Below are 22679 nucleotides of genomic sequence, written 5' to 3'. Positions count from 1 at the left end.
GCATGTCATTTTTTCTCTATCTCTCATTAGCAAAACATAGGTGTTACATATAGGAACTCCCCAAAGTCGACAAAACATGTCGAAATACGCGCTTACGTGCTTAAAAAATTTCCAGCCCCACAGGCACACCTACGATTGTAACATTCCTTCATTTTTAAATAGAATACCATATAACTATCGACGTAATCTTCTCCTTTCTCCAATGAATTGATTTCTCCAACGCTTTGACAATGAACGCCGTCCTCGTCGATGCCTGAAGATAAGAATCGAAACGAAGGCGAGACGAGAACTAGACAGATCTGCAAGAGGCGCTAGTTAATGGCGCACTCAAATGTAGCACTTCCGTCGATACCAAAATTGACAATCAAGCGGTAAACTTTGCGGCATCGAGAAATACCCAAATAAAATCGGTTGCGCACACTGCCACGGATAGTAGAAACGCCTTAGACCACTCACCCCGGCCCCTTTGGTTCGGCCTGTTGCTGCTGTTGCTGGTTGCGCAGCGCCACCCTGTTCACGTGAACCGGAATGGGAACTACGATCCGTGGCGCGTCCGAGTGCTGCTGAGGCCCGCGGCCGGCGGTGAGCCCGGCCTTGACGCGCTTCCACTTGGCGCGCCGGTTCTGGAACCATATCTTCACCTGCACCTCGGTGAGCTGCAGCGCGTGCGCTATCTGCGACCGCTCTGTCAGGGACAGGTACTTCTTGGAGTGGAACTCCTTCTCCAGCTCCAGCAGCTGCTCGCTCGTGAAAGCCGTGCGCCGGCGCCGGCACTGCTGCTGGTGTTGCTGGTGCTGGTGCTGCGATGCGGATTGGCTTTGGCTGTGTCCGTGCTGCGCTTGGTGGTGGGCCGCGTGGCCGCTGCGTTTGTCGGCGCACTCGGGACGTCCGACGAGGCTCGCCGGTCGCGGGCTGCCTTCGTGAGGAGGGCCGCAGTCGCCGTCGCTGTCCGAGGCTGCGGCCGAGTCGCCCGCGGTGTGACACCAGGCCAGCGGTGATGGCGGGCAGCTGGACACCGGAGACGTCTCGCCTGCGCGAAAGGATTCGCGTATAATGAGCCTCGATTACGCGCATGGTATACGACATACATCGCTTTCACGATCGCTTCGCTGAATCCGCTTCACCGAAGTTCAATGTGTATATATAAACCACATTGAACCTCCCGAAAGCATTATTTATTTGAGTGGCTTTCAAGGCTTGAAGGCGTGTGCCTCCAACGCGTCTCAATTAGGTTGCCCATGCATTGGTCATTATCGGCGTCACCGTCACCATTCAGATACCATGCAGTGTTTGCACTATGGGGAACATTCCGGATTAAGCAGGTAAACGTCCATGTTGTCCCGCGAATCAGAGCGCGTGTTGCCGCAAACACGCACTCCGAGCATGTGTGCATGAACCGCGTTAGCCGTGTGCTAAATAATTATTCGATGTAACTTGCCTCCATTTGTTCAGATGACAAGTACTACCGTATTGCTGCGCCCGTCGCCCATCTTTGGACAATGCTTGGACCACGGCCAGTTAGTGACCTTGAAAGAACAGGTTTCACTGAAGTGAAATACTTGTTTTATAAGTACGTCCATGTGCTCGAAATATGAGGAACGTTTTTATGCAGGGATTCGACTTCCTTGTCGAGGTATCGTATTTCTTCTTTCCTTTCGCTTTTGTATGTTTTGGTTCTAGCGCGTGCCAATGGTTCATGTTCACGTAAACACGGTCATTTTTATTGTGAAGTTTTTATTTATTTATTTAGAGAGATTATTCATTATTATTTATTACATAGAAGTCAAATAGAGTAGCCGTAAGCGTACTTCTGCTGTCTCTACAGTTAACCTCTCCAGTTAGGCCCCAATTAACCCTGCCTACCTACGCCACGTCCATTGGTTAGCTGGTTAACATTGACGTCGTGCCATTTATATTATCACATTACGCGCTCCTTGCGTAACAATGGAGTCGGCTACCTGAACCTGCGTTGCCAAGAACCGTCATTTCAGCCCCTTCCTAGGGGCGAAGATTCCGAGGCGAAAAGGGCAAGGTCTCCTCAATGGGAAATTATGCCGGCCTTCTCAGAGGACGTGCTCATTCAAGACTTCCGCTGCTCGCCAAGAATCGCATACGTGCGCACGCACGCGAACAAACCTCTTACAATACAGCAGCACGTGACTCTCCTCCGCAGTGGTCACTGCCACGGCGCGAGATAAGAGCCGCGTATACTAGCCGCACCACTCTTGTGGCCAGTCACCCAGGCACTCCGGTGGTTCACCGCACACGAAGAAGCGGAAAGAAAAGACACGACGTGACGAGAGGAGGATGGATGAAAGAGCGAAAAAACCCCTTCCTTTCGATATAATTTACTTTTGTAGAAGCATTTCACGGGACGCGTAATAAAAAAGAGAGGCACCCCTGTATAACGAGCCCGAAAACATCGGCCTCAGCTCACCGGCGCACGGCTGAGAGCGTCCCTAATGGCCGGCAGGCCTTCAGCCCTGCGCCCGCTCCGAAGCGAGCTCCCCCCACCACTTCAAGGCTGGCGTGCGATTGTCGACTTTACAGCGCACCTTCAAAGGGAGGCAGGCGCACACGCACAGCACTATACAAAAAAGAAAAGGAAGCAAGAAAGCAGGGCTTCGCTTGGCGCGGCAGGGTCCATTAGCAAGTAAGGGGACCTGGGCTGGCGTGTCCCACGGTCGCGCGGCGCAGCCGAGCGTGCTTGTAGCCGCCTCGAAGCGACACGCAACGCCGCCGGAACGAGTCGTCGAGCACACGGCGGCCGTTGTGTCGTCGTCGGAAGGCGTGGGCTCGAGCCCGGCGACAGCCAATGGGTCCCCGCGCTGCACGCGCCGAGCGCACCGCCCCGGCGAGAGCAGCGCTTTCGACGTCGAATGGCACGATAATAAAACAACAAAAGCGCATGTCCGCCGGATAGTAATGAAGACGTTGCCGACGAGATAATGCATGTAGTATAGTAGCCTCGACGATTGGTGCCCCTGATAGGGCAAGGGACTGGCTCGACTGAGCGGGTTCAAATCCAAGTCGTGGGAACGTCGTCACTCGCGTGTGATGAAAGAAAGGCTTTCGCCAGATGTCTGTCTGTTTTTTATCCGATAGGTAGATTCGCGTGCGTTACTTTATTTTTGACGTCATTTTGCATGCGCGTGGCTACCCGGTGACTTTCGTTGGCCGCCGCCGCATGCGAGGCTCGCCGATGTCCCCCCCCTCCAAGAATGGAGATAAGTGATACCAGGGAAACGGAGAGCTGGCTGCTCTCTGCCCAAAAAGCAGGCAGCCGAGGACAACAGTATAATGTAGGAAAATACTAATACATGAACAAAATTTATCATAGTGCCCAGACGGAGAGAGCGAGAGAAATAACTTTATTTACCGCATAACGAGGTCGTTACATTAGCTTGCCGGTGGTCTGAAGGATGGTGGCCAATTGCTTATCACGACCCTTGCGACACAGTTCTTCTGCGTGAATCTGGTAGTCAGTCGTCGACAGTAGTGACTCCCACGTCTCGTGGGTGGGAGTTTGAGTATTGTCTGCGGAGGTGGGTTTCCCTCGCATTCCCAAAGAATGTGATTTTGGGTAGCCTTCGTGCAGTTGCAATGTTGGCAGTTTGGTTGGATTTCATCCGGGTAGATTTTGGACAGCCGATGGGGGCTGGAATAGAATCGGTTTGGATTTGTCTGCAGATCGTAGTCTGTTCCCTTGTTAGTTATGTATGCGGGTTCGCGTATGTTTTGCGATGCCCAGATACGGATGTAGCTGCACGCAGAAGATGCTCTGTCTTATAAGCGTCCCCCCTTTGTATCCCAACGTGTGCCGCGCCATGACTACTATACAGTTTGTGGTGGTGATATTCCGGCCCGAATCTGGAATTTCCACGCACTAGCGTCCGCCCCTTAAACTTTAGTTTCCTGTCGCTGGGATATAGTGCATTTTACTTTTGTTGTGTTATACTTCATCTCTTATAGTTGTTGGATATGTTCTTGTTACTGTTGCTGTTCTGAAATACCCGAAACTGCTTTTCAGACGTTTGTTTTCCTAATAACTTTACTGGTTCTCCTCTGTTTTATCATTTGTTTATGTGTGTTCAGTGCGTGCGTGGGTAGATTGGGTCTTGCATTTATTGCTATCTCTCAGCCATCATCATAACCTTTATCATGATCTCACTTTTTGTGATCGTGAAATGAGGCTGTCTCCCAGCGATCTGCTTTTAACTGAATCATGCATCATTCGAGCCAGTTCCACACGCGCAAATTTGTTAATCTCAGCTCACGACAGGAGTTCTCTGCTGTTGCTCGGCTGCATTTGCCATGCCTAGGCAGGCACGCTGGTATACTCTATAAATTATAATAGACCAACAGTTTCCGTATACCTGGCTTGACATGTGTTCCACAAGCATTTCCACCATTTTTCTTCGGCACTATACCTTTCCCGCATTACCTGGCGATCTTAATCTCCGCGGGGCTCCCTAGAGGAAGATAAGGTGATCACTGCGCTCTTGAAAGTAATCATCTCACAAAGTTGGCACTGTTGAGGCTGTGGTTGAAGCTGCAATGAGGTTGTATACAGGCCAAGGTTCGCATCCCAAGGATTTCGCTGCAGGGTCTACGTGTGCTGAAGAACTTCTTTTCTGTCGCTTTATTTACTTCATTTACGCTGCTATGGATAAATTTATTTATTTATTTATTTATTTATTTATTTATTTATTTATTTATTTATTTATTTATTTATTTATTTATAAACACTACGATCTTAAGCAAGATCTTAGCAGCGTGGTACACGAATAATTTTACATACAAAAGAAAATAAGTACAAAAATTGGGAACTGCACTCAAAAGTTTCTTCACACAAGCGCTTCACATAAGCGCAAAAACAAGCGCAAGAACAAGCGCAAAGACAAGCGCTTCACACAAGCGAACAGAAAAAAGGGGAAAAAAAAAGACGGAAAAAAGAAACGTTACTTCAGCGATTTTCTAATCATACAGTGAAACAGTGCTATCACTAACAATTTCAGCAACTGCAAAATGATTTTTATTAAAGATATGTCTCGAAAAGTGATAATGAGTCCTGTGTTACAGTTTTCTCGGCCAGCTTATTCCAATCTACTAGGAAAAAATTCTAGGAAAAAATGAATACTTGAAGCAGTTTACATGTGTTGTAAATGGAGTTACAGCTAGTGAGTGTCGCTGTCTTGTAGCGTAACCTGTTGTATAGGTGATAATGTGAGACGTGTCGATGTTGTAATGACCATTTATTATTTGGAAAAAGAATTTTAAACGACATACACGATTTCTAGCACTTATAGAAGGCAAGCCGCTCCGAGATAATAGGTTAGTAATAGAACTACGCCCGTATGTATTTTGTAGATGAATCGGACTGCTTTTTTCTGGAAGCTTTCTAGCTTTCCAATATCGCTTTTAGTGAATGGGTCCCATATAACTACAGCATATTCTAAAACGGGGCGGACGAGTGTTTTGTACGCCAATAGACGTACTGGTAACTGGTATAGACGAAATAAAATGTTGCTAAAAATTTGCACACGATGTATATATATATTCATTTGTTTATAGGTGTGATTCTCCCATATGATATATACCGCAAACGAAATTAACGCTTTTAATAGCTAACGTAATCATCCATGTTGCAGAAATTGTGGTCGGTAACTGCAGAAACTTCTTCATTTTACATACAGGACATTGTTTCGTCACTTAAAGCTTAGGTCAGTCAGAGCAGCAGTACATGATGGCAACAGACATCGTGGTATACCGGCAAGAACTGGTAACCTTGTGAGCACGATCACCGCGGAGTCAAGGAGGTACGAGCTATATTTACTGACATTGGTCGAACCTGGATATCTCGAATCTGAAGGTGATCGCAAAAAAGTTTGATATATAGGTAATTCGATATATGAAATAAACATTTTATACAAAACTTTCGAGGGCTTTTTAATGCTGTTCGTTATACACAATCATTCGTTATATGCGGGTTCAATATATCCGGGTTCGACTGTATTATATCTACGTCACTTAATATTCTGGCTAACCTCCCAGCGTATAGCTCTGAACGAACCAACAGGCTACAAATGCTGTCGAACAGCGTGATACGCTTTCAGCGCAGGCCCGTTGTATACCTGCGGTTGCGCACAAAGTCCGGCGCGTGCACCTGGTCCCTCCAGGTGTTTTAGATCTACAGATCGTCGTGATATAATATCCTGAAATTATACTTTGGAAGCGGGACTACAGCGCAACCATTTGATGGCGGTGGACATTCAAGTGCAGGACGACACACCAACAAACACTGTCGTCATTAGCGCAAACCGCCTTGGTGGTGGTTGAGTTGCTGGCGGTGAATGGTTGGGTTGCTGGTTGCGGTGGCGCTGGGTGCTACAGGCAATGTTAGGCTGCCAGTCAGTAGCGGCGATTGCGCCAGTGTCCAGGGCGCAAATCGAGCTACCATTGGCCCCCGCTAAGTAGAATATGCATGGAGACCGGCCGGTTACAAAAAAAAAAGGGGGGGGGGGGATGTGCACCATTATAGTAGCTATTGTGTTTAGTGTGCGCAGCCTAATTAAATACGCACGGAGGTAAAAGCTTCATATTCAGCGACGACACACCAACTTGAGCATATGGATTTCCGCAGACCTTAAGTGTAGCCGGGCTACGCGAGCATACAGCTTGCACAGCACAAAAAGCGCCGGAGCGTCATTAGTGAAGCATATCTACTTGATGCAACGGCGCCAATTGAGCCGTGTCACGCGAAGAGGCGTGAGTAAGCAGCGCGTTGCGTTACATGCTTCCATCACCGTCTTCGCATTCATCTCGCCGATAAGCGAGCCTAGAGCATTTGCCACGTTCGAATGTCATCATTTCGTACGAATGCATGCGTTTACACTATATACACGGACAACTAACTTGCAAAAACTCACGCGCGCTGACGGGTGGATAGCTCGGTCAACTTCGAAGCTGTTGTTGAAAGAATTTTGCTTATTCACGCCAGCGGTGACGGCTTCAATTATATATATATATATATATATATATATATATATATATCGTGCAGCACGTACATGATTTCGTGTCAGGAGGTTTTTGACGGTTCCGGTCTCCGCTCTCGGCCATTGCGTGCGAAACGATTGGGTTGGCGCATGGAGAGTCGCGCGCTAGCTGTTACTTGTCTGCGGTTATTGGATAGCTTGTTTTTGTTCTTGGAGTGAAGTGAGGCGCGCTTAAAATGAGCCGTTGGCACCTGCTGCGCTCGTGAGCGCATTGCTATTGCAGCGTCTGAAGGGAAGCTTTCCATTAGGCGTGGAAGCGGGCCTTATTTTGAATCATTTTGCCCCACGCCTCCAGTTTTGTATTTTGTTCCAGGCGCAGTGCCATTGGAGCCCTTAAGTGGCCTGCAGGCTGCTTTCTCGACATAATCGCCATCGTCACACTAAGCTTCAGTCAAAACACTAGAGAGTCTTTTGCATGTTACGCGCTGGGTATATATAGGAAAGAGAGAGGGGCAATTGCCATTAAGAGTATAGGCGGTGCAATAGCGTTCCATGCTTAAGTTATCTCACATCATTCCCTTCAAGTACAAGCACTTTATCCGCGTCAAAAGCAGCTATACAAACCATCGAAGAATAGTGAGAACTCTCCATCCAATTTCCTCCGCATACAAGAGCATCAAATTATGGAATATCTCGACCCGTTCCAACTTTCAAAGGGTATGATGCCGAGAGTTTGCCCGCTAGATTTCATTCATTCGTTATCTTCCATCGCGCTGGACCTGCCGATCCTGCTGATAACACAGGCGGAGCGCTGTTCGTGCGACTGACCATGTGAGAAAACAGAAAATAATAGTAAAAGAGTCATGGCGTTCTGGCTTTACACCTAATGCCTGCATAGGCGTGTACAGAAATTTTCAAACTACCTTGCACCCTCTATCCTTTTACCTGTCCCTCACACACCTATTCAGGTTATTTTTCGCGGGCTATTCACCCCAGAACCTTTAGCGAACCTTCAAGGAAAAGTTATAAGCCTCCGTAGAACCTAATATTCCTTATTTATTCAGTAATCGCTTGTAACACTTTTGCAGTAATGAGCTATAAGTTGGTGTGTGATGTGTATTTCGGCCACAGCTTATCTTAATTGACTGTCATCTATGCAGCAGACACAACAACAAAAACTGGCGCAAAAAAAAAAACAATAGCGGCTTTCTCTTTTTGTACAAGAAAAATAACCGGGTGTTGATTGTAGCAAATGCATGTAGATTTCTTTTCAGAATACTCTTTCTGCCACAAATATACACCCAAAAAATTACATCCATGTTGCTAGAAATGGAAAACAATTGGCTCAAATACTTTGCATTGTGTTTTGCGAGGTAGTCGGCATTAAAATCTCAGAGTGTACTAACAAGCACGGATAAACCAAGTAAAGCTTGTAGCGCCTACACATACTGTTCTCGATTATTTAAGCAAGAAACCACATTCGTTTGACCAATGCCCAGTGGTCGAAGCATAGCTGATAGACAGCGGAATCCACTGCTCAACACCGGACAAAAGCAACCATCGAAGGCTGTCATTTGGCATGGAACTTTAAGACTGTGCACTCAATTTGCAGGTGGTCAAAATTATTCCGGCGTCCCCCACTACGGCGTGCCTCATAATCAAATCGTGGTTTTGGCACGTAAAACCACAGAATTCAATTCAATTCAATTTGCTGCCCCATTGGCCCCTCTGGGCGCACTAACATATGATTGCCTTCTTGCATCGTATATGCATCTCTGTTCGCAACCATGTGTTCTTGAAACTTTAGCCAGCCACTCTATTACAGGAGGAGTTACAAATGTCTTGCACCATAGCATATGCAGCGACGTTGCTGTGAGTGTGTGTGTACTACGAGCGCGATTCAGAAAATAATGCCTCCAAGTCTACTACTTTGCCAATAGTACTGCAAACATTTTGTTTTCAGCTCTTTATCATTAATGCACTGTTGTTTAAACTATAGAATGTCCCTTGCCTCACCTTCCTACCTCTTCTCGTTCCAGAGTAATCGAGCAATTCATGGCATCCAGTGGTGACGTCCGGTTGAAACATCGGGAATTACTTTGTTCCTTTCGAATAAAGAATCGAATGTGTCATGACACGTTGCATTGACATGTTGGCACTGAGCGTACTTGTGCTAGCTTTTATCGTGCTTGCTACTTATAATGGTTAAATAACGATCATCAGAATTAAAGTTACGCTCTGTGTTTATGCAAGGAAGTTATATGGTCGCTTGTAGTCTCGATGAAGTTTGCCTCGAACAAGCAGAAGCTCTCAGTAACGCGCGCTAACCTCCTCGCGAGCGATCAATGCATTCCATCTCTGTAATGAGAAAATCCGTTAGCTCGTGTCGGTCATGTTAGAGCTTTCATTTATAATTTTTTTTCATTCTTGACTTTGATTTCGTTTTACCAATTTCACGAAAGTGTTTGCGTTATGAATTTATTATATCGGGTGTATTTTTTGTCATTTTTTGTAATTATTTTTGTCATTTCTTCATATGGCATATTTTAAAAATCGCCTATGGCAAATAGCATAATTCTATTCATTGAGCTGGATTACTGAAAGAGGCGGGAATGCACGAGGAATCGAAATGCATAATGCAGAATTGACTAATTAAAAATGCCCTACTTTCCTTTTTAATTAAATACATTAGGGCACAAATTGCAACTTACGAATTGCGGCTGGTAAGTAACGCAAGGCGTAACCACATGAAACGAATTTTTTAAGATTACACCAGTTTCGAGATATTCATTTCCAAAATTCGCGACAAAATACATGGGCGTTCTGGTTACTTTAGTGCTTCAATACATAAAACGCTGGTTAGTTAAGTGGAACAATAGTGAAACTTTTAACCGCATGTTTCACGGTGCATAACTCGAAACCAGTGCGATCCTTAAAATTCAATTCAAGTCGGTAGATCTTGCAAGTTCACCAGCTACAATTCGTAAATTGCAATAGGTGCCATAAGGTAGTAAGAGCGATAATTAGTGAAAGTCTGTTAAGTATCTAATCATGCTTTTCTATTTCTCATGCGAGTAATGCTCGTCGCTTCAAGTAATCCCGATCATGTACTGCAATTATGCCCCTAGCAATCTTTTTTTTTTTTTCATTCTGTATGGTTTTAGAAAAACACCCTCTATTGTTCATATTCACGGAAAGGCTATTAGTGCCGTCAACAACTTTTACAAATGTTGTGCAGTTGACTCGATTAACAAAGGAGAGAAGAACACACACACTTCCCTTTCCTGCTTTTCGCCTGTCATCGTACCATGTCGTCATCATCATATCATCATCATTATCATCATTTATTTTAGGTTTAAGGGCACTTTACAGGACATTACATATGGGGGGGGGGGGGGGGGGGAGACGTACGCTAACAAACAGTACATGTCGTAAACCGAATCCAATAAATTGCACAACGGCAGCCGTTTTACAAACAAAGAAACACGAAGCGAGCGCCACAATGAACAAAATGACGATCGTTAATAATGGGCATAGTAATAGGAGTAGTGGGAAAATAAAGCAAACAGCAACTGCCAATAGCTAAAGGAAGGAGGCGCAAAAGAGGAAAGAGACAGAAAAATATGTAAAACGAAAACAATGATTCATAGTAATTAACATATTGACCACAACCAGACAATCACATGCAATGTGCATACAAGAAAGAAGAAAATTACAATAGTTATTTTTACCTCGCAATGCATGCAATAGGAACAAAAATAAAATATAAAACGGCCAAAACATAATCAAACCATGCTTTACATAGAAGATGAAACAAAAAAGTGGTGTTAGACTCGCTAAATTTAGCTGAATCACCATGAAGAGCGGCAGCTTCGGGAAGACTGTTCCATTCTTCGACGGCGGTAGGAAGGAATGATTTATAGAATGCGAGCGTTGTGCCATGAAGACGTTGAATGCTTTTGGAATTAAATAGGTGACGAGAAGTTCGCTAGGGCGGAAATAACAGTGCGTGCCATGCAGAAATTTATTCAAATTTCTGCATGGAATAAATAGCAGCACGGGCAATGTGACTGCTGGTTACATTAAGCTCACGCTTCTACGCAATTTGGAATCAGCTAGCGCAAGGCAGGGTTAATTGGAGATCGCAGGGCCCTTCTTCTGCAGTGGACATAAATATAGGCTAATGATGATGATGATGATGACCCTTCAGCACATTCGGTAACAACTCCAGGGCCTGTGTACTGAATCGCTCCAACGCCTGTGGCTAAGTTTCGTGCTTACAAAGTCGCCTTCTCAGTTTCTAATTGGAATGGCCGACAGCCCTTCCTGTATGAAACTTGCGGCTGTGATGAGACATTCACACAACATCTGTTATTCTGGCTCCCTTGTGAAGTATGGGTACAGGTGCTGTGTGCAGAGCTAAAGAAAGCTGGACACGCAGTAAGAGTTAGAGCAAGATATTGAGGACATTGGTCACAATGGACGTGTAGTCTAATTGGTTGCCCGTGTGTTGGCTCACTTCCTGCCGTCTAAATGCCTGTACTGATATGCTCTGACAGTGATGACGTGCCACCTCTGAATTTTGAGCCCGATTTACGTTTCTTATATTCGTATATTTTTCTTCTTTTCTTTTTAGTTCCCGTTAGAGCCTGCTGTACTACTTGTGTTTCCAACGTTTCCGCGACAGTAAGAGAACCTGTGCCAGACTAGATCTTGAGCTTAGTTATTATATACGCCATCTGTGTTTGCGTTAGTGATGTTTTATATCGAATGTAGCTATGCAACCGATTTAGAGATATTCATTAGGGCGCAAGTAAACCTCTCTGAAAGCAGCGGCCTCAATATTGGAGCAGTTACGGCGATTACCGAAGTGCCGGCCTAAGAAGATGATGACTTGATATAACCCTCTACTTTGATGCAATTTTGTGTGCGAAACAAGAATTTCATGCTTTGATGTTCAGTTTTTTTTAGTATTCTAATATTCCTGTGGGGTAAAATTCAGTTATTATTCACGTGATATTGGCCACAGCTAAGTTATAATTTCACAATTTCCGTTGCTAATTTCCTTTCAATGTGTTTCTTTTAAAAGTTTTATTTTGTTGAGCCCTGATATACCGCCAGATTCACGGCAAACCCTTCAAAGTAAAGGCCTATAATGCGCCATTTCAGTGAGGAACAACCAAGCAACCAATACTGCGTAGGCGCCTGCAAAGACGAACATATATAGTCTTTCAATTGTGTCTTTGTACATAACCTATACGGGTAGAGGGCGCGCTCCCTATAATCGCCTCGTAGTTCGGCAGCAAACGCTCCGTCGAGCTTTCCATCCGGTTCTTGGTGGAGAGACCTCGATCATGTTGGTCTTTCCATCTACGTCTACAACTTTCCGTAATGTTTTTTGCTTCCCAAGATCCTGGTAAATTCTTGGGCGTAAACAGTACAAACGTTCGCGACAAAGTTTGCCTCTACGGATAGGAACAGCGCTATCAGCAGGTGTAACCTCGCTGTGGGGCTTGCGAGTGTTATACCTTCTGTCTCGTCGAAACGCCTATACAGTGTCGTTTAAAACCCATTAGGACGCCCTGACAAACTTCGACAGCTTCAACTTGAAGTAAGCTCCACAAAGTGTAGGAAACTCTTGCGGTCGGCAGCTCGATGCAAATAAGGAACTATTCGCGCGCGAGCATGCATAACCTGAGCCTTATTTCATATAAGTGGGATTCACACGACGGACAAGAACAGGGATTTTCGCCGCGGACAGCGCATCACGTGACGTGTGCGTCATCTATATGTGCTGCCCTCGCCTAGTCCGGCTTTCTCCGCTGGCAGGGTGGATTGAAAATGCTGGCCTGTTTTTCCATCTGTCTGTTTGGCGGTCGTCTGGAGGTTCTGTGCCTATAGCCTATACTGAACTTGACAAGCCTGTCAACACGGGCTGGATTGTCATGACTCACTAGTCTTGTCATAGGGTGGGGAATAGCGTAAGGTCAGGCTTTGCGATCGCAAGTTTAACGATTACCGATGAACTTCGCAGATTAACGCGATAGTCGGAGTTGCGCACAAAGATGAACGCTCACGCCTCCGGTGCTTTGGCAAAACGCCTAAATGGTGGAGTTGTGAGATATACGTAAGCACGTGGATTCCGCAAGCACGATCCGGCTGTGATGCATGAATCCTACGACGCGTGGTGCCTGCGTGAATTCATCACGTGACATCTTGGCCCGCGGAGCAGGCCGGATTTTGCCGCCGCGTGTGAATCCAGCTTTAGTTTCAAGACATCATGGCTATTTGCCGAAAAACCCAGGAAAACACGTCAATTTCGACAAATTGACGAGCACATGCTCAAATTTATCGTCGACGATTCCTTCAAGTTGTGGTCGTTAGCGTTCTGAATCGGTACCGTAACGAATGTCCCTGCTTAGAAGAAATCAATTAAGCTTGTCTACGATGCGGATGCCCAGGGAATACAGCCATATCATCGTTTTGCCATGATCTCTGTCGCCTGCTAAGAACCTGCGACCATGTTATACGCTTGTCGTCCGGCGCGAAATATGGTCAAGCTATACTGTTTAGGAATTGCTTATTCAAGCGGTAGTCCTACAGAAATGCCAGCCGCGGTATTCACTCCAAATTCTCGGTTCCCCGCTAGCGATGGCTGTATACGACCAAATCTTGAGACCCAACCTCGTTCTACATCAAATTTCCTCTACGTTTTCACAATTTCCAGGCGCTTTGTCGCGGAAGCATTGAAAGAGCCTACAGGGCTGCTTGCCAAGGAGAAGCAATTGCATCGGCCGCCTTTTGTGCGTCGATAAGGCCACCATTAGGCATTCCCATATTTGAAATAGCAAGCGAAATTCCTCACGAGACTGATATCGGCAACTCTCATTACAGTCTTATCTCTCTCTCCAACTCTCCCCGTCTGTGCTTACAGGAAGCGTGCGGTGAGCAACCACGACAAAGCTGCGTAAAGAGGCGCGTTTTGTTGGCCGTCGGGCCAGCGTTATTCCGCCCAATTAAAGGCGGCGTGGCCGTGCGAGCACGACCGCGAAATCACGACTTACTGAAACGTGTATGCACAAGCGCGCGCGCGCGTGAAGCGGAAGCCTTATCCACGCGCGCCGCCGCCACCGCCGCGGTTTCGCGTCAATTATCTGCAATTATTACCTCGGCGCGATCACACGCCCGAACCGAAGACAAGAACCCGATCCTGCTTAAACGTGAATGCCGGGACGCTTTTTTCAGGAGCCTCCCAGTGGAAGCAACCAGTCCGGCGAGAAGGACGCGATCAACTTCTGTGCTGTGCATCGGCAGCGGTTTCGACGCTTATATCCGGCACGGCAATAGTTATCGTGACGGAACGTTTGCTGTTTTCCTGTCTGTTCCAATGATATATACGGCGCTTATGTGTCGTTGCTTTGCATACACACTCCTTTACGTCGGGCTACACAGGCCTCTTGTTTCTCCACGCTGGAGACACGCTTGCAGATGTGCAGCGCCCAAGCTGTTATAGTCCGCAACTGAGTGGTCTGAGAGTTGTATTGCGAAGTACTAATAACAGTCAATGATAACAATACTTTAAGGGCTGTTTTCGAAGCTAATAGCTTTGACAATCGACCATTGAAAAGAGTAGCATAGACACGTGCACTTCCCTGTTCTGGCGAACTGCGGCTAACGCCGAAAGCACAAGGACAGTAATTATCACAAAGTGCGCGCGAATGAAATTAAGGGTGTGGGATTATCCAGGGTGTTTCACGTAACTTGAGCCAAACAATAAAAATATGAAAATAACAGGTAGCTGGACAGAACCAATGTAATGTTCTTGGCCGTCTATTGGAAATACTCAGATTATTTTTTTGCATTCCGCCTAAGTACATAATCAGTCTTAATTATTAATCAACTTCTCAAATAATATAATTGGATGGCAAGTGTAAATGAGAAAATTGTAGAGCGACATGAGAAACTCCCGATACAGCTTTCTGTTGCTCAATACGTGCTACATAAAAGTGTTTTTCTGAGCCTGAAAGAAGACCGCGAATACATGCAAAGTGCCTCGAGCGGCCAGAAGAAGAAGAAGAAATAAACTTTATTTAAAGTGCCGGCACTTTGCTTTTAGTGGCCTCAGGTGTCGGCTCGAAGTCCTTGGACTCAGGCGGCATCTTCGGCTTGCCGGACGGCCCAGAACTGATCTTCCAGCTCCGAACTTTTCAGGGCCGCCTCCCAGCGGCGGCGATGCCGACGGAGAAGGACCCAGGCGGCCCCATCAGCCGGGGCAACGGCAGGAACGAGCGAGCTCGAGGCTTCCTTTAATCTATTAACGCCTGCCGTTATGGGCGCGTCGCGAACGGCGGCGGTTTCAGTACCGTTGTTGCCGGCACATTCCCAGAGCATGTGTCGCAGCGTTGCTCTGAGTCCGCGCGCTTTACAAGCATCAGTCGGCCAGTCGCGCGGAAATTTTGCGTGTATTCGCGGGCTTCTTACACGTTCGGAAAAACACTTTTATTTAGCACGTATTGAGCAACGGGAAGCTGTATCGGGAGTTTCTCATGTTGCTCTACAATTTTCTCATTTATACTTGTCACCTTATCATATTATCTGAGAAGTTGATTAATTAATTAAGACCGATTATGTAATTAGGCGGAATGCAAAAAGTAATCTGTGTATCTCCAAGCAACGACCAACAACATTACCTTCGTTCTGTCCATCTGCGTGGCATTTGCATATCTTTAAATCTTGGTGCATGGGACACCCTGTATAGGTATGTATATTTGAGATTAGGTAAAAGGAGTGGAGTTGGCCAAGCGATACTATATAGATGAGGGAACCGGGCGTATACTATGTGGACATAGAGCAGAATGGGTGCCAATTAAGCGGAAGTTAAAGCAGTCGAGGACGCCAGACATCTGGGTGGTATTTTGATTAGCAAACTTGCAGGCATGCGGGTAATTGTAAAATACAGTGGTAAATGGGAATCGCTCGGAGAGGTCTCGAGGATGTTTATGAATAATATATGAAGCCGGTTTGTGTTTGCGGGTTAGCATGTAATCTGCGTCATTTTGACAAAATGCGAATGAAACACCCTGAATTCTTCAGTCTGCAATAATACTTTTGAAATTCGCAGTGAGTAACGGGGCATGAAAGAAGAGAAACACTCTTGAACTTAAGCCAACTAAATGCTGAATTAATGTGGGCAAGACTCACATCGGCGGAGCGACGGGCAGGTCTTTGATAGAACCCTGCTGCACGGAATCCCTTCGGCACTTACCTGAAACAGGACTCTGAGGTGCGCACTTACATATATCGAGAATTATAGTCAGTGCGCTTCAAGGCATTGATGGCTTAAACCACAATCAGCGAATGCCACAGGCGAAATTCCTGGGCGAACACTCAATGAATCATTTAAACTGAACTGCAAATTTATGTTCCCCTCATAATTTTACTAAATACAGTTTTTAAAACAAGCTCTTGCTAGTTACTATCCAAAAGGTGTAGTAACGGCTTGTTACGAAGTTCGCTATAAAGATCTTAGTAACCGTAGGTAGTAACGTCATAGGTAGTCGCATTTACTACCCAAATGGGCTTGTTCATATATACGACTAGCACCGGTAGTAAGTTTGCCAACCATGAATAATAATGATGGCGGAGCAGTGGTATTTTCTCCCCAATTATGTTTGTGGAGAATATATTGTTTAGAAACGGCACTTACATTGGAAAGAAATCATTAGGTCGCTTCTGTTGTGAAAGTGTATACATAAGAAACACACTTGCGAAAGCATAATAATAAACAAGGAGTGCATTACCACGCAGTTTAGTTATATTCCACGCGAATCAAATAACAGTACTCTGCATGGTGCGAGTTGGTTCATGATCTGGAAGCAAATTTTGATTAGCGTGATGAAAACGAGACGAAAGACGAGGAGCATGAAGACAGCGCTCCTCTGTGTTTCTTCGTGTTCCTTGTCTTTCGTCAGGTTTTCGTCGCGCTGGTCAATATTTGCTTCAAGACAAATGATAGCACCGAAGAGTCATGCATGGCAGTATCATAAAGAAGCGTGTAATAAACTGCACTGTACAGAAAGGAACAAATGACAAAGGGGAACTGCATTTTTTTCCATGGCGAAAAAGCAGTAACTTGCCGAGTCTTGCTTTAGCCTTAACCATTTCACAATCGAGACTGTTCCGTTCTTTGCGACATCTTCGACATGACCCTGAATTTCGGCAGCAATGTCTTCATCAAGCAGCAGACTGTCGTTGAGCTTCCACGTCTTCCAGGTATCTGATCCATGATTTCGCTGCTTGTTACATCTAATTTGGGTTGTCACAAAACCATGATCTGAAAGAGCAGCAGGGAGGGCATCGTATGCTGCCTTTCCGTCCTCAAAATTTCTGGATCCATATATTAGGTTTAAGCGTGAATGATAAATGTCTTGCCAGTGCGGGTAGTTTGCAGAGAGGGCAGACGCGAATTCGGTGGCATCAATAAAATCGAAGTCACGAAGCAGCTTTTTAAGCTCAGTTCTGCCTGAATCTGGTCCCAAAGACAGCGAATAATGTTTGTTTTTTATTTAGAAGGCAGTTTTTCAACACTTCTGTGGCAACTCCTAACGAAAGGCGACAGAGAAGCGAAGCTTCGCGTCGAGGAAGTTCGAATGGAGGTCGGAGTTGCAGTGAGGGGTTTAATCGATGCAGTCGTGTAAGTCGTAAGTTTGGCGAGTTCCACTCGGTCAGTGAGAGACTGCGTGCCAGGTGTCGAAACTACCTTGCGGCGTCTGTCCTCGAAAGCGGAAATGGAACGCTGTGCTCTTCTTTGTGTGATGTGCGAGCAGCGTTCATTGCCCCTGATTCCACAATGACCAGGTACCCATTGAAAGACAACCTCGTGACGTTTTTGTTGGACGCGACGGTGAAGTTTCACAGTTTCGTATGTCAACTGTTCATGACAACCGCGTCGGAGAACTGACTGTGTGCACTGTAATGCCGGTTTTGAGTCAGAAAGCACAGCCCATTTTCGAGGCCTTTCAGAATCAATGCAGTCCAGTGCACGAATCAGCGCCGTTAGTTCTGCCGCCGTTGAGGTCGTGACATGCGATGTCTTGAGCCGCAGTGTTATTCCTCGCGTTGGTATAACCACCGCACTGCCAGAACTGGACGACGTAGTCGATCCATCGGTATAGATGTGCACGTGGTTGCTGTACTTTTCATGCAAGAGGAGTAAGCTCAGTTGTTTTAGAGCAGGGGCCGGTAGATCTGACTTCTTCTGTAGTCCTGGAATCGTTATATGTACTTCTGGACGGCTCAAACACCACGGAGGCAACACTGGCTTGGCCGCAGGTGCGCACCCTGAAGTAAACGATGCACGATATGCACTGACAGTAGCGATAAATGTCGAGCAGGTCCTTTCAGCAGTGAGGCTCGCCAGGTGGTGGGAATGGTTCCTATCATAGTGTCTGAGATGCGTACGCATTGTCTCCACGGTAATGTGCGTCGTGATTAGGTAACCCTGGGCAATGGCAACTATTATAGATTTTTACGAAATACATGCTGCTGCTGCATTTCCCGAAAGGCCGATGGGTCGGGAAGGGAAGCGATTTCGCCGGGAAGGCTATTCCAAACGCGGATAGCACGAGGAAGCGCATGCAGATGAAATCACAGACATCGTGCGACCCGATATGCGATTACAATTAAAGTGATTGATAAAGCCTGGCAAAACATGTGCGATGGGGTTTGTAACGGGAGTTACACTACCAGTAGTTACAGATATACTTTTTGTATTGGACTATATTCGATTATGAATGGAGCAACGGGTCTTTGTTGCTAGGGTTCGAACGATACAACCAAACCCACTATAGAGTTAAGTGTCTCTGCAGCAGAACCTTATGCGTATACAGAAAGTAAGTGCTTTTATCTCGCAGATCCCAGTAGAAATAGGAAATAACTGCTTTTTTTATGGGTGGCAACTGCAGGGCTGAATAAACGTGCATCATGGCTGAAGGAATTACATTGTGGCTATAGCCGGAGCCAGCATTTGCCCACCGTTGAGCGGTCTGGCCTGGTAACCGTGGTATCAGTAGCAGTGGAAATTAACGACGCTTGCCCACACCAACCCTATATATGACCAACACCATTGACAACGGACACACACGACCAGGCACGATTGAGACGCCTCTGACCAGCATCCCTGAAAAGTTTAGTATATAAGTGAAAGCTTATACTGCTTGAAGCTCGAGAATTCGACTTGGTAGCCCTACTATGAGAGCCCACTAGCGAGAATAGCTTAAAGGTTCAAAAGAGGCCTCACCGCTGTGAAAATTAGCAAGAAATGAAAGGATGGTGGTGCACATATCGTCGATTACGAGGCTAAACACTACTCACAGCTAAACAATGTCTCTCGATCACTCCTTTGAAAATACCACTTTTCCATCCCTGTGTACACCCGATGTATAGTTTGAAGTTCATGGCATTAACATCGCGCTGTTCAATTTCCTGGAAGTATGAGGCTAAACTCGCAAAACGTTTGATGCGAAACGCTGTGCATAACCGTAAACGTTGCACGAGATGACACGTTGCACAGGACGAAAATAAACAACATTGCCGTTGTATGGCATTTAGCTTAAGCTTGTCTAAAGTTTCGCTTAATATGTAATTCCACATGCGCGCTTTACTGCGATTTCTTTTTTTTTCATAAGAACTATACACGAGGACCTGCACATTCTCTTCACGGATGGACAGCGACAATCTTGAGCGAACAGCTGGTTATAAAAGTTATTTTCAGACCAAACTGATCATGCAACTGCAAAGAGACAGTCGAACACGTGTTGTGTTTTTATGATTCTTATGATATCGTTTGCGACGTTATTCGGAGTTAATAAAGACTAGATAATACGCCGCTTACAGTGACAAAGATCCTCAATTGGACCATGGCCACACGTGGCTCAGGCTTATACAAAGAGACACGGGCATCGTCATAGTTTATACGATCGACTGGCTTCAGCGACCAATCGTACAGGCGTTATCAACAACTGCACGTGTTCGCATTGCTACTACGTTCCTCCCTCCCCTTCTCCTCTCTTTTCTTCTTTCATCACTTAATTTCCCATTCCGTGGCGTAGGATAGCAAACCATACGCGCGTTTGGTTGACCTGCCTGCCATTCCTTTCTTCTTTACCTCTCCTCGTCGGCCGCTTGACCAAAGTGTGATTCCGTACAAAGTGGTTCATAAATGCAGGTTTTTAGAATATGTCACAGACAAGGTAAACATTATAAAACCCATTCTGACACATGGGATAGGGAACAGCAAACTAAAGCGGTAGTAAGTAATGATCTACCAATAATGAGCCCCCTTACCAAAAGTTTCCGGCTTTAGTGTTCCTTTTGAATTTTTCCTGCATGAGATCCTCTCGCTGACTTGTCGAACCATGTAACCTATTGAACATACCGCACAACCCCCAGATCATGAAACCGTATGTACCACAGAACTACCGCTGTTTCGTGACAGACGAGTTCTGGCACAATGCACAGTAGCGCCCTTGTATTTCTTTGTTTGCCTTGCAGCGAATTGTGCAAATGAGAGAAATACCTTTATCCAAGTGTTTCCCATTGTATGTCTGAGAGCAAGGAAGTGCTAAATGGGGAGGAACTCGAATTCCCGGAGAACAGTCTAGATTGAAATTATTTCATAAGTATTGCTATTTCAAAACTGCAATAGGTAAAGAGTTGCATACAGCCTACCCCCTCGCGAAGACGAGATAAAACAGGTAGACGTGACATCCTCTTCGATGATGATGCTTATCGCTATTCATTATCTCTCTCTCTCTATCGTAGGGTGCACAAAGTGATACCCGTGTGTCTTTTTTTTTTTTTCTCGTGAAATATATCTCTCTTGCCTACAACGCATAGCAGGTATCAGACATATAAATAAACAAATCCTTCACCTTAGGCATTTCAAGCCGTATTCGGAAAGCTCGCAAGACGTTACAGCGTTTCCTTATTGGCAGTGGGTTCAGGCGTCCCGCCGCTAACGATAACGATACAGCCGTCATAAAGAGGCGTTCACCCTGGCAACGGTCACGAAAACAAAAGTTTCTGCATACGACTGCCGGTTTACAAGCGACGCCAGCGCATGACTCGTTCGTCAAGCACGCTGCAAAGCTTACCTGTTGCCGGCTCGCTCCTGGGCTCGCACCGGGGCGCGGCCGCGGGAAAGAATCCGTGCGGCGGTTGCAGCGCGGCACGCATCATCCACTCGGCGGTGGCGGGCCACATGCAAAGCAGGCTCGTCGGTGCCGCCGGCACGGCGGGCGAACTCATCAGCGCCTCGATCGAGAAGCCGATCCCGCGGTGGTGCTTGGGAGGTGGCGGTGGGGGCTCGCGGCTAAGCGGCAACGGCTCCATTCCTCGCATGGCCAACGACACTGGTTTACGCTGGGGGCTCCAACTGCCAACTGGCGCTCTCGCTCACACGCTCCCACTGCCACACCACCACGCTCTCTGGCCCACGCTGCCTGCGCTTCTACGGCCGGCGGTAGACGCGTCAAACCGGGGCCGTTCCCTGGCAGCGGACCGCCTTTTTCGGCCGAGGCACCGCCCTCCCCGACCGCGCGCCACTGACGTCGGCGGCGAGCGCTGGGAAAACGCTCGCGATGGCGTGCTGCCTCACGCCCTGCCTACCCTGCCAGGTGTACTGCCCGGCCCGCTCGACTCGACCCGTGGGCTGGTCCGTATTCTCGTCGCGCGCACGCGGGCGGGGATCTCCATCCACTCTAGCGGGTTCCTTTAAACAAAACGTCTATACACGTAAAATGCGTGAGTAAAATAGAAAGAAAGAAATAAGGAAAGAAAGAAAGAAAAACAGGCTGCGCACTCGTTTAACGACGATCCTGCTCCTCCTTTTCCATCTGAGCGCAAACGCTCGGTGGGTACTCGATCTGCGATACGGGCACGGAAACTGTGCAACTCTGTCGGCTTTAGTGGCTCGCCGATTTGTCTCCATTTGTGTGACCCTCTTTCTATTGATACGATTACGAAAACGCTATTGATTTCGCTATAAATATAGTAAATAGACTGAAAAAGAAAGCTGCGAAGCGATGTTGAATATTTGCTAAAGGAAGCCGTGCACAATAGTGAAGTGATTTCAAATGAATGAGCTGAATAGCTAGGTCGTGGTTCGCATGACCAGTTGGCCCAGATATCATGCCTCTTCACGCCGCAGGGAACTTAAAATTGCGATCAAGATAGGACTTGTCATACCTTCCGCGCGATGTTTTTAAACCATACATCAGATGCAATAGCTTTGCAGACCACGTGGTGTAGGTTCTTGGAGGGATCGTTTTGATCTGCATGTAGACGCGATTGAATTATATGAACTCATAATGACTGTGTCACATTGCATTCCGAGGCGTTGCAGACTCAATCGAAACAAAGTCAATATGGTAGAATGTTGCGTTTTGCATTATCTAGTACGTCTCTAGTACGTCCGGAGTAGCCTAATTGAGATGGCGGAGGGGCGTTGACGAAACGATGACAACAGCACCACAACAAAAAAAGTGACGACATTTGAGATGAAGGCGACGAAAGACGACGGCGCACTGACGATAGTTGGATGACAACAGAATGACGAAGATGGACGCCATGACGACGACAGAATGACGATGGCATCATGAATGGCATGCTGTTGATGTTAAGGAT

General features: G+C 46.4%; 1 protein-coding gene across 1 annotated transcript; it reads right to left on the bottom strand.

Annotated features, from left to right (window-relative positions):
• Positions 1-456: 456 nt before the first annotated feature.
• On the bottom strand, positions 457-21446 carry LOC119435535 (homeobox protein GBX-2; the record flags this gene model as incomplete). The annotated part of the gene is made up of 2 exons (XM_037702360.2): positions 21149-21446; positions 457-1030 (listed from the first exon to the last, which is right to left on the bottom strand). Coding segments are annotated over exons 1-2 (821 nt in total), but the record flags the coding sequence as incomplete, so codon positions are not given.
• Between the last annotated feature and the right edge of the window lie 1233 nt (positions 21447-22679).

This window comes from Dermacentor silvarum, unplaced genomic scaffold (genome assembly GCF_013339745.2).
Source record: "Dermacentor silvarum isolate Dsil-2018 unplaced genomic scaffold, BIME_Dsil_1.4 Seq777, whole genome shotgun sequence".
Classification (NCBI taxonomy): Eukaryota; Metazoa; Arthropoda; class Arachnida; order Ixodida; family Ixodidae; genus Dermacentor; species Dermacentor silvarum.
This window is presented reverse-complemented; position numbering and strand designations above follow the sequence as displayed.